The sequence below is a fragment of the Watersipora subatra genome, chromosome 9, assembly GCF_963576615.1.
Source record: "Watersipora subatra chromosome 9, tzWatSuba1.1, whole genome shotgun sequence".
Taxonomy (NCBI): Eukaryota; Metazoa; Bryozoa; class Gymnolaemata; order Cheilostomatida; family Watersiporidae; genus Watersipora; species Watersipora subatra.
The window spans coordinates 56717060-56730006 of NC_088716.1; the positions used below are offsets into that span (position 1 = coordinate 56717060).

Below are 12947 nucleotides of genomic sequence, written 5' to 3' on the forward strand. Positions count from 1 at the left end.
GGGCATCCTCACCGTTGCCCAGCATCACACCTGTTCCCTGACATCACCTATGTTGTCAGGCTCCACACTTGTTGCCTGGCATCACACCTGTTCCCTGACATCACCTATGTTGTCGGGCTCCACACCTGTTGCCTGGCATCACACCTGTTCCCTGACATCACCTATGTTGTCGTGCTCCACACCTGTTGCCTGGCATTACACCTGTTGCATCGCACCACACTTGTTTCATGGCACCACATCTGTTTCCTGAGAGCACACCTGTTGCCAGGCACCACTCATGTTGCCTGGCATCACACCTGTTGCCAGGCACCACTCATGTTGCCTGGCATCACACATGTTGCCTGGCATCACACCTGTTGCCAGGCACCACTCATGTTGCCTGGCATCACACCTGCTGCATATCATCACCCGTGTCCTAGCATCAAACCTGTTGCCTGGCTTTACACCTGTTGCCAGGCATCAAACCTGTTGCCTGTCATCACACCTGTTGCTACATGCTCTTGTCAACTATAACGATTGCATCTAACTTGTCATACCTTGGCGAGCTGCTTCTGGCACTCATTGATTTCCTGGTCTAGTTTAGTGACTAAAGAGTCATTGTCTGTACAGCCAGCCGCACCAACCCGGTCCCGCTGTATCCTCTTTCTACAAGTCATTTTTTGCTATAAATGACATTATATAACAGACATAATTAATGAGAAACGGACAGCGACCAATATGCAGCATGAAACTAAAGGGTGACAGGTATGTAAAAATAGTACTAATCATTAAAACATGTACATAAAAGTGCATAAAACATAAGTGGGAGCTGGACATATGTGTGTTTGCCAAAGAACATGGAAGAGATTGTCTAATGGCAAACACGGCTCTCAACATTTGCCTGTTAGTAGTAAACGCTATATATTGTATTAATGATTCTCACTTTGTTAGTTGGAGTCCAGCCAACTTGTACTTGAGATGTTCGGTAGCGGTTAATGCCTGATTAGTCCTGGGCAGATCATCAACTGGGTTGCTGATATCAGAGCTAGTAGGCGAAAGCATTTGAACAGGCACAAGAGGAGGGGGCCCTTGATCCAACCTTTCTCTCTCAAAGGTTGGATTACAAGAATGCACGTGCTCCAAGGGTGGGGGGCTATCACTCCTTCCCTTTGTTACGTCACTAACTGTGTTCTCTGTAGCCATGCTAGATACACTTAATAAGGCTGGGACTTCCTTAGGAACGCAATGTTTTCTGCTTTGTGATTGATATTCTATGCGTTCCAACGGCGGTGGACCATCTCTGCTTCCTTGAACCAAGGATGCAGTATTTGTTGATGTCATCGTATTGACAGTTTGAGGTGTCACTGGCGCGCCTCTACCTTCACCAGTGTCAAAAGATGAAGGTGCCACAGCAAATCCGCCCAAGGGATTTGCTGGCATTATCTGACGAGGAGGATAAAGGTGAGGTTCATACTTATCCGGTGTCGCATAGTAGATAGGTTGCTCTGGAACACGCCCGGTGTAAGGTGCGGCAGGGTGCATATACCCCCTATAAACTGGCAATTGAGTGTGTTGCACACCGCTACAAGAAAATGAATAATTGCTAGGCACATGAAATAGATGCCAAGTTACAGAAACCAAACTCAGAATAAAGAAACACATAAACATCAGACCAAGTCAGGTATAAAATAGACCAATATTGAGCCATTCTCTGTTAAGATGTGAGCCAAATGGGAAAGCCACTACTTGATGAGGTTAAATGTGGAGAGAACCATAAAACTGGTAACCGCGGTGAAGCGCACGCACGCTTATGGTCTTTACACAACTTATGGTAAGTCATGACTGATGTATGAAGTGAGAAGTTAACGAGAGAGCTAGAGCTTACTTCAATTATTGCTCACACACTAGATCAAAAGTACTTGTAAAGCAAAACATTACATTAAAAGATTCCATGGTTCTCGTCGAGTTCAGGATGTTTGGCATTATAAGCCAATTGACTTCTTCATATTTGACCAAAAATGTCTGATAAAGGTTTTGGTTTCATAAAAAAAACAAGCCTACAGTAAAACATTTGCAAATTCTGACTTGCAGTAGAAGCTTACTGCAAGTCAAAATTTGCAGTAAGTTTCTACCTTGAGATACGAGCACACGAGCCGGCGTTATATGAGGTCTCTAAATGGCCAAGTATGCGAGAGGCTGCATTCAAGAACATCATTGCTCGGTCTTTCTCGTCAAATCAGTTTTAAAAAGTTTTAAAAAGGCTGGCTAAAAGTTAGTGAAAGCGAGGCTGAAGGTTTAAAGTTGGAAAAAGGTAATACAAAAATTGAAACGAAGACAAAATTAGAGTTAAGTTTAGTAAAAGATTAAAACTTCGTTTCAAGTGTGCGTTTAGGCAGCTAAATTCATTTAAGTTAAATTCAGTATTTCTTATTTTACAAAGTGCCACAAAAGTCTAGTGTATCTCTCTCACACCATCATTAGCCACTACGTCTATCTCGAAGGTAAAAACTCCATACAGTACTGTACACAGTAATGTTACATTGTATTGTAGATCATAACCACTAAATATATATTTGCAACTTTGTAAGAGTTAGTGAATCGCAACAATTAAAAACACATTTTCCACAGTAATATCCTTTTTTAGATGATTTATTTCATAATTTGGGAGCGGATTAATTTGTACTTTGTTAATTTATATAGGAAATAGTACCTTGAGACTTGAGTAAATTGACATACGAGCTCAGTGCCAGAACCTGTATGACTGTATTCTCTTATTGAGAAATGACCCATGTTGTGAATTAGGCACTATGACATCAATAGCAGTATTTACACCACGCATACTACAACCAGTTCGTTGCATATTCTATAAACATGTCACTAACTGACCGAACGTACTAAAAAAGGCAAAGAAACATTTCTGTGTAAAGGCTATAAATTGTACTCACAATGGTGTAGGGATCACATATGACATCCTCTACAATGGAGAAAATCAAATAAGATCATTGGAGCTGAAAAAGGTTTGTCTACATCTCTGATAAGTTAATGTATTAATTGCAAGGAGCGCAATAAGACAATTTGGAAGGCAGTTCAGTGAGGTAGAGAGACGTTTAGGTCTTTCTATTTAATTAAATAGAGAGGTGGAACAACAGGTTCATTGGCGCATGATAGTGAATTGAAGCAAGCTACTTCATAGAGCAAATATTGAAAGCTGTCAATTTAGCAGATGACAGGACATGTGGCAATTGCAAGCATTGATGATTATCACAATTTCTTATAACCGTTGTTCTCATTACAAGTAAAAATGGACTTGGCAGCAATGATAACGCAATCAAAAAAAGGTACATCAAAACCTTTGTTGTCTGTTTTGTAGAGTATTGAAGTTGATTCTGTAACTCGGCATACGACTTTATTTTAAGACTTCGGATAAATTGCAAAAATTTATGCTCTAGCTGATCTTCATAAACATCAATTTTAAATGCAGACAAGTCTAAAACCTCCTATGGATATCATCGAACACAAAATAGTTTAAATAGCTTATTCCAGAAAATATTGTATATGTTCGGCCAGTGATACAAATGGTTTAAAAGTTTGAAATTTCTACAATTTTAAAATGTACTCTTTAACTCTACTAGATGTTATTTGTGCAAATTTATGGAAGGGTTTAAAATTTCACAATTTATTAAAAACGCACACAATTTTAATTTGCGTGCAAAACATGTGAAGAGAGTCAATTAAATTTCAACTGTTTAATAATAAGAGTATGAAATTATAGATTTGTGAAAAATGTTCGTGTTACAGGTTGAGTGAGAGAACAAATTTTTAATGCGTTAACGTAGCAAATAACATTACAGATTGGTGTTTGAATAGTATTTTGTGTTATTTTGACCGAAAACCAGGTTTTATCAACATTTTCAAGTCCATGAAAATTGATAGAAAGATCGATGATCCATGCAAAATGTCAACAGAAAACAGTTGCGATCCTATATAATTATATTAAAATTGTTCATTGTTTCAACTAGACTATCTAAAAATGGTTTGCTCAAATCATATTTATGAAAGTAGAGCAAGCGTTACTAGGTTTTAAAACAGATGACTTGAGAACAAGATAATTTTTAGGACAATGTTTGAGATTTCCTATTTGTGTGAAGAAAGAAGTTCTTGCTAGTGCACTCCTCAATATGTACACAAAAGCTGATTGGAGTAATTGTAGTCACCACTCAAAAAAGTTAATTTGGGGTGTATAAATAAATGCGACACAACTTCGGTATTTGCGGAATCTGCTTCAACCATGCGTTATAACTATCTGCCATGCTGTGAAACTGAAACATGTCGAGTGGTGACAAAATGGGGTAAAATGTATACAAATAGCAGCTAAGAGAGGGGTTTTGTCTTGCATTGGCATTGACATTGCATGTTGTATGTCCAAGGAAACGCCGAAAAAAATGACCATCTCATGTCACACATTGTTGCTTGCATCTCAAGTGTTTTTGTCCTCAAAACTGTTTTTTCTAAACATCACCGTCATTGCAGAAAAATAAAAAATCATGATTATTTGGTATGAATAGATGTAATTTTAAAATGCTGTCAATTAATCTTAACTTCTATACAGATTTTAGTGTGACCACGATCTCTAAAATGTTGTGGCTATTTAACACCACAAATTTTTAGGCTTAATGTAAATACGAATATGCTCTACAACAATCCAGCCAACAATTAGTAGATACCAGTTATAAAAACAGTAGTACGACTGAAAACAACTTTGACATCTCTGAACAGCTGTGAGAAAGGTTTTAGTGACTGGTATTTGAGACAATAGTTCAAAATCTTTGAAATGGCTCACACTAAGAACAGCCACATACGCTTAACAATGGCCTCCTAAACTTCAAATATATTCTAAACCCATAACTCATCTTGTATGAAACCAGCTTTTACCAATCAAATGCGGTTGGTGTTTTGTTTCATTATCAGGCCTTGCTGAAGAGCTAAAATTTACTTATAACCGTTAAACTATACCTGGTTATGGTGGAAATTTGTGGGTGGATGCTGAAACCTTGGATGTGTGTGAAATGCCTTTTGTGGTTTTACTGAAACAAATGGGAATAATTGAGTGAAATTAATATTTTCGTTGATGTAGCAAAATCCATTGTTCTCCTACGTATATAAAGTGACTAAAGTAATGACCGAGTGACAGATTTGATACAAATAACATATAGCAAGATGACAAAAGCACAATTGGTGTTAAATGCATGGAAAGGATAGTCACAAGAGAAAACATACCTATAAAGACATAAGAATAGAATTGTCTAAATGACTTTAAGCATGTGTAAATAACCATGTAAGTCACTATGGTTTGAGTAACACTATGGGCCATCGAAGATAAATGTCTCAACAACAGCATGTTTGAATAGCTGTAAACATCACTAGCAACTCTATGGGTCATTGAATCGAGCGACTCAATACAAACCTGTTGCCGTCCTTTGTTTTCTGCTAAAATCAAAGTGATTTTGTGCTTGTTGATGTGGAATATTAGCCATGGAAACCAATGGTGGAGGACTGCCAATAGACATCAAGGATGGGATTGTAGATGTACAGCTGAAGGGCACTGATGAAGCCCTGACTGGTGAAGATGGTGAAGATGTAACCACAGAACTCATGTTTGAAGCTGTGGCTGTGGTTACCATGCGTGAAGGTGACGAAGTAGATGCCAAAATTGCTCCGCTAAACAGCACGGAAGAAATTATCCATGCTATTTGAAGGAAAATATCTTAGCATTTCAAGATTAGGGCCTTATAAACCTCCAACATAGGAGGAAAGTGCTGACAACTTCTATCATAGAGCAATGATGAACAAGGATCAGCAACACTTACCAAGTAGATACGACCGGTTCTGGAGATTGCGTGAGTGTGAGTGGAGTAGATGTGCAAGGAATAGTGGGAGATGAAAAAGTGGGAGCTAGTGCATCTTTACTAGCACTCATAGTAGGCAAGGATGTTGGTGCAGAGCGTGATGCAGAGGTTACAGGAGAGTAGGAATACAGAGTCTCATGCGAAGCTTCTATGACAAAATCATCGTCGTTGTCAGAATCACCGCCGCTAGAGACAGACCAGTCTAACTCATCAGCTATCTGAAAATGAGAAAAAACTAGAAAATTATGAGAATGATAGATTAATGAGAATTACGAAAAATATGAGAATTTTCGAACTTGAACCGATTTGAAACTTTACGCTATATGGAATTTTTTACTTGTTTTAACAAAAAAGACTCCACATGTTATGAAAGTTCCAAATGCTATCAAAGTTTTTGTTACAACGCAAAAACTTTCATAACACAAGTTGAACATAACGAAAATAAACATAACAAAAAATAGAAAACATTAATTCATTACATCAAGTGAAATTTAAGTAAAGGGAGGCTTACGTTACAAGAGCGTCTACTGCACTGTTAGGATACAATATTCAATATTATACTATATATTTTTAGTGAAAGAACGCAAATAAGACATCAGATAAATTATGGCATCTTTGCTAACACTGGATTCTTTTTAAGGATCTTTAAAAAAAAACACTTTGTGGTCTAGGATGAACTCCTAACACCAATATTGATTTAGCAACTGAGTCTGAGGTGCAAAGATGCTATTATTTACCGACACTAACTCAGAGCCTTTTTATGAAAAAGAAGCTTTTCCAAAGATAGTGATAGTCTAATTGGTATGGAAGTCATCTTATAATGCTAAGTTTCTAAGAAGCAGCAAGAATTTTATATAACAATTGTCACTATGCAACATAGTTTAATTCAATAAGAGAAGCTTAAAAACTGCAACAATTTTCTTATTAGTTTTTGGTCTGTTGCAAAGGCCAATGAAATTTTGATGCTGCTCCTTTAAAATGAGTTAAAAAAGGACAAGAAGCCAACCTGACGAGGCACTTGAGCTGACGAGTCAGCAAATACAGCGAATTCGCTGGTGACTAAATAATCATTAATGTGGATATCAATTTCTCCAGTAGTATCTGTGAGGCAGACAGACAGCCTTTGTTCCTGCAAAAACACGAATTTCAAAGATAGAAATTGAAGGAATAAACTTGCAGAGACTTATTCCGCAAATGTGAAAAATATACATGTCTATTACAGATGAAGGCTGAGATCTATCAAGTAAAGTGTAAAGATAAAAGATTACGCCATCCAGGGGACCACAACTACCAACAATACAGCTGGCAAGAAAGTTACAAGGACTGGTGAAATGGTCTGCCTAGAGAGTTCTTCCTGAAACTGGAGGTTAGTAATACATGTAAGAATAAGAAAAAACAATTTGATCGCTGAGCAATTATTAGAATGTTTGCTAAGAGCGAGAACTTGAGAAACTATTACATAACTGAGTTGTCTGCCCTTACCCTAGTAATGGCTATCATTTATAAGCGGGTTCTTAATTTGGTGTTTTAGCATTTGTTTGTATGTCGTATTTTATCATGTTTTTACAAACTTACATAGTCAGTTGTTCGAACTAATAATTATTCGGTGACCAGTTTTTAAATATCCCTAAAATGGCTACGCATCATAACGAAAAACTAACGTGATCGGTTCAAAAGGTCTTGTTTTACTCAGAATCAAATTGGATTCTTGGTGATGACCGGAATTTGGTTTTCTTTAAAATAAACTATATTCAGAGAAGACCTAAGGTTAATGTCCAACTCAGACAAGTTCCGAATATTCGACTGAAATACATGTATGTAGATAGATATCAAGCGCATACATATTCACACTGATCTAGATTGACACTATATGCTCGTACAATTAAAACTTACCCGATCTATGGCCTTGACAATTGCACAGAGTCGCTTGGAGGCCGTTAGATTAAGAAATGCTTTGCACGCTGCGGGTGACCAAGTGTCACCTGTAGCGGGTAATATCCCAAACAACGTAGCCCGTTGAGCAAATATTGGTGTAATGAGAAACTTTTGTCTGGAAGTAATACAAACAATGCAAATTTTAAAAAGATGCCTACCACGACAAAATTCACAAAAAGCTAATTTTGTCGCAACATACTTACTTCAGATAGTAGAGATGAGACTTGTGAACGGAACACCGAGTGCCATAATCGACAAATGCTACTTGCACAAAGTTTCCATCTATCACTTTAGTGATACGAGCCCGATGCCAGTGGTTGTCATTAGGGTACCTGCACACGACGAGCTGTCCGGGTACCGCGAATGCCAGAGGCAGCTGATAAGTCATGGATGACTCTAAAGGGCTATATACTTCTCTAAAATAAAGATGTGTTGACTAGACAAGCTTGACAAGTCTTGTCAGGTGTCTACACAGCAAACTTTGAAACTGTTTAGATAAACTAGATTATATTGGAAATGAAATTAAAGGCTGGTGCACCCTATTTCGCCATATGTTGGAGTTGTCCTCTCAGTGAGTATTCTTTGATTATGTGCGCCGTAAACCGATGGCATCGTCGAGGCAACGCGGATACTTCGGAAAGGTTTAATGCTGTCACTTTTTCAATAGTTCACCGAGCATCCACGACAGCCTGTGCAATGAGTACCACTTCGGCAAAAGTGATTGGCTGTCCCAGATTCTACTATCTATATTTTCTTTCATGACAGTTGCTGCTGGACTTGTATTTCATCATTTCCGCGAAACCACATTGTATAATGAGAATGCTATACCACAGACATTTCACTTATGTAAGTGATGGGTTTGCAATAGTGTGAACATTGTTACAGATGATCACTGAAGTATAGCATGATTAACACCAACATATGGCGATATAGTGTGAACTAACTTAAAGCCAAACTACCAGCAGACTGAACTCTCTTATGATGAAAACACAAAACCTACTCGAGCTGGTCCATAAGTTCCTCTAGCCTGCTACCAGCATAAGCATCAGGAAGGAGCTGGACGAAGAAGTTGGATGGATCATAGATCTGACTGACCATGAGAGTTATGTACCGGTCAAGTGGTGGGACAGTTGATGGCACATTGTAACACACTCCGGGGCCAACTGCATCTTGAATTTCTGTGGATAAGCTTCTTAGCTGCAAGTATAGACGTAGCAAAACGATGCCGCTAGCCTGCTAGACTTGGAGATGTTTAGGCACTATCAATTAAAGTACAGATAGGAAACATTTACCCAATATACCGTAAAACCTCTAATTGAACGCCACCTCTAACTGAACGCCATTTCTATATGAATGCCACCTCCATTTGACTGACACCCTGAAAGAAGGGTTGAAAAATAGAGCGCCATGGCGTTCAATTAGAGGTTTCACGGTACATCAAATTTAACAAACTTGTCTAAAACTGGAATGCTCATGAGCTCTCACGCTCACCAGAAAGAGCAAGCTGCCTACACTCGTAAAGGAAGCACTACTAGTAATTCAGACCAATATTTTATTAATTTGTTTGTCAATCCTTTAAGAATGAGTCTATTTACCGCTTCCACATAAGGGACCACTCAATTCAGCAGCATGTTAAGTCACTCGTGAGTGACCAAAATTACGTAATGCCTCAGAAGGTACAACGAAGACAGTGCTTAGCCCAAGCTATTTCTACACTTTTCATTCTAGATAAAAATCAGAAGAAACGAAGCTATGGTACGAGCTGCTACAGATACAACAATACATACGTAACCCAGCCTTGCCATATCTATTAATAGAGTGCATAAGAGAAATTTACTGTGCTTTATATATTACCTGCTCTCTTGCTATACATTTTATGAGGTAAATTATGTAAAAAGACATTTTTTTTAAGGTAAATTAGAATTATATTATATTTAATAAAGAAAATAGTTTTATAATTTGAAGAAATAACTTTTAAAAGTAAAGTCAGACAGTCTCTGCTATCAGCATACAGCTAAAATCTTTTTGTTCAATTCAGTCATAAATGCAACATATCTCAAGCAATTTGTAAAACTGGATGCTTTATTTCATAGAAAACTCACTTTGAACATTTACTGACATGTAAATGTTTTCGCCGATAGAACATTGCAAAAAAATTAAATCCCCCACTGTCCACCCACTAATCCTCCACTGTACACCCACTAATCCTCCACCGTACACCTAAGATACACCGTACACCGTACACACATAAGATTTTATCTTTAGAACACTTACGCAGCAATAAACATTGCTCTGTTAAACTCCGCGCAAAACATTAAAATTAAAAACAAGGAAGCGTTTAAAATAGCAATACACACGAAGCTGGCCTAGAAACTTGCAAGTGAATGTATTGGAACACTTCATCTTTTGTCCTCATAATCGTACATTTGAAAAAATATTCTAAAATTTAATAAAAAATTCACAGGATATGCCATAAATACATACCCATATACAGGCCCTTAAAAGGTCGTTGCATATATACATGCCATCGGTACGACAAGGAAATCAGGCAGAAGATTATTTATATACTCTAGGTCAGACCTTGTTAAAACAAAGGTTAAAGTCAGCGGAAAGCTTCAAGTAGTTCCTTTAAAATAATGTCTGGGCTTACGTGAACAGGCTGAGCATGCTCCGTGACTTCTGCACTTGGTTTCACTCTGATTAGTGGACCAAATTTGGCTGAGATAATCTCAAACTTAGCACTGAGCACCTCAGACAGTAGTGATTGTATGGAAGAAAATCCATATGTAGGAGGAGACAAATCTATTCCTGTGTCTAGCTGCAAGTACAAACATACATGGCATAATCAAATCCTGTGCAGGTACAATTTCTTTAAGCAATTTTAGTACAACAGAAAAATTTAATAGCAAAGGTATTTGATGATTAATCTCACATCTGTTCCAAATTAACAGATTCATGTACATTAATAACAGCCGTAGCTTTCTAGAATAGTGACATCAGCAAAATATAACCACAGTTCTTATTAAAGATCTACTTCTGTATTACAGATCAGGAATTTAGGTTAAAGACCGTTGAGACACGAAAACACCAGGAATGTTGTAGCAATTTATGTCTTGCACTCGTTAGCATTTTGTCATGTATACACTGTTTTTTGGTCAATTGATAAAAAGCTGAAGGAACGAGACAGGACGTTGGAGTTTGTACAGACGAATGGGGTTGTTATGATACACTCGTGTTAATACTAGAACTATACTAACAAGTGAATAAAGCCATCCTCAGTGTTGATGATAGAAAGATGCTTGTACATTGCCAACTCATCAGTTTCTAACTGAATGAATACACACTTCAACCATATATACAACCACTTCTACCATTTCTATTTCTTTACAACCTTGACATTTGTTCTGGTTTTTTGACAAATAAAAAAAACAACACATAAAGAATATCCATAAGTTGTCGAAATGAATTCTTACCAATTTTCTTAGTGATGAATTCAAATGAGAAATTTCACTATTAAAAGTGCTCGGGTTAATTTTAAAATATGATCTATGAAGTCACAAATTCTTAATCTCTAAATCATGTACTTAAAGAAATCCGTCAGATAAAAAGTGTTACAATGTTTCCATACACTTATATCGCTGCTGTAAAATCTATACTTCTATACTTCTGCTACATTCCAGTTTTTGTTACGGAAAGTACGGTATATGTGAGCTTACATTTCAACAACTGGACGGTTCGCTATTTGAACCAATATCAACAACTTCAATATAACAGTAATAAGTGTGAATAGCATACCTTGAAGATTTCACGAAAATTGCCGAGGTATATACCGCACGGTGTTTCTTCCACAACACTGCAAATCTTCTTAACCATTTCATGTGGAATACGCTTCTTTTTTGTTGGTTCATTAGATGGTTGCTGAACAGAACCTGGTTAAAAGAATATCATCAGATTGATAGAATACATACCAAAGTCCTAAGAATCACGCTATTAACCTTTTAAACCCTGGCTATCCTTGTCAATGTGCTTCAGTAACCCGGGGCAATTCGTTCAACGATCTAAAGATTTAAAACTTTTATTAAATATATCTAGATGTGCTCGTAATATAACAATATTTGGTAAAGCACTAGTAAAAATGTCCGGCAACCAATGGCACATGTCACCAAACAGAAAAAAAGTGTTTCACAACTATCCGGGCTAAAACCATAAAAATTAGTACGATTTTAAAAACTTGCAAAATATTTACAGTAGCATCATATCCATCGAACACACGCTTATCATAGTTTTATGGCTCAAGATAAACGGAAAAATTATTGTTAGTATCGTATAATTATTCATTTGCATTACAACCATCCATGACTAAACAACAAACGAGTCACATTTATTTTTTTATGAAGGAAGTAGATAAAGATATTTGAAAACGGCTAAAAACGGAAGCGAAATTTCTGGTCTAATGCCCTGTGCAAGAATGAATTTGATTGGTTTACACTGTTCTTTAGAAACAGCATTTGTAAACAGAGCCATATGAATGCCGTTATTTCGGCCGTTAGGGTTAGTGACACACTCTCGCAATGCCAGAATACTGGCCATGAGGGTTTAAAGTGTTAAACCCACATGGCCAGTATTCAGTGCTGATTCAAACAATACGAACAACTTAAAGATGAACCTACGCAAAAACTTAGTAGATTTTATCAGAGTGTCGATATTTTTCTATTATTTGCGATCGTTTTCGATGTTTTTGATCAGACTGCCAGGATGTTTTAAGATTAAAATAGACAAAACTTGATTGTGGTAAAAACCTTAGATCAAGTGAAAGTACGATTCTGAGGTAAATAGATGCAAAGTGACTGACAGAATAGAAACCCGTAACACTAAAACTTGAACGCAATAGTCGATATTAACTAAAGCAGTAGCAGTAGCAACCAGTAGCATCATTCTACTACATACTTCTCTTCTGAACGTTTTAACCAAGTTTTGTTGATTTTAATCTATAAACATCCCGGCAGTCAAATCACGTCAAACATAAGGAAACAATCGCAAATGATAAAAATGTATCAATACTTTCTGATAAAGTCTACTAAAGTTTTGCTCTACTATGAGCATTAGAGCTCTCATAATAGAGCAAAA

General features: G+C 37.2%; 1 protein-coding gene across 1 annotated transcript in view; it reads right to left on the bottom strand.

Annotated features, from left to right (window-relative positions):
* The window catches only part of LOC137405261 (tudor domain-containing protein 5-like), a 30265-nt gene that overhangs the window by 961 nt on the left and 16357 nt on the right, over positions 1-12947 (bottom strand). The window contains exons 9-20 of the mRNA XM_068091488.1: positions 11616-11749; positions 10471-10638; positions 8821-9017; positions 8024-8236; positions 7779-7935; positions 6892-7014; positions 5847-6103; positions 5444-5697; positions 4993-5063; positions 2925-2953; positions 923-1561; positions 537-645 (exon numbers count right to left, since the gene is read on the bottom strand). Coding sequence (XP_067947589.1) covers positions 537-645; positions 923-1561; positions 2925-2953; positions 4993-5063; positions 5444-5697; positions 5847-6103; positions 6892-7014; positions 7779-7935; positions 8024-8236; positions 8821-9017; positions 10471-10638; positions 11616-11749 — 2351 coding nt within the window. The remainder of the gene's footprint in view (positions 1-536; positions 646-922; positions 1562-2924; positions 2954-4992; positions 5064-5443; positions 5698-5846; positions 6104-6891; positions 7015-7778; positions 7936-8023; positions 8237-8820; positions 9018-10470; positions 10639-11615; positions 11750-12947) is intronic.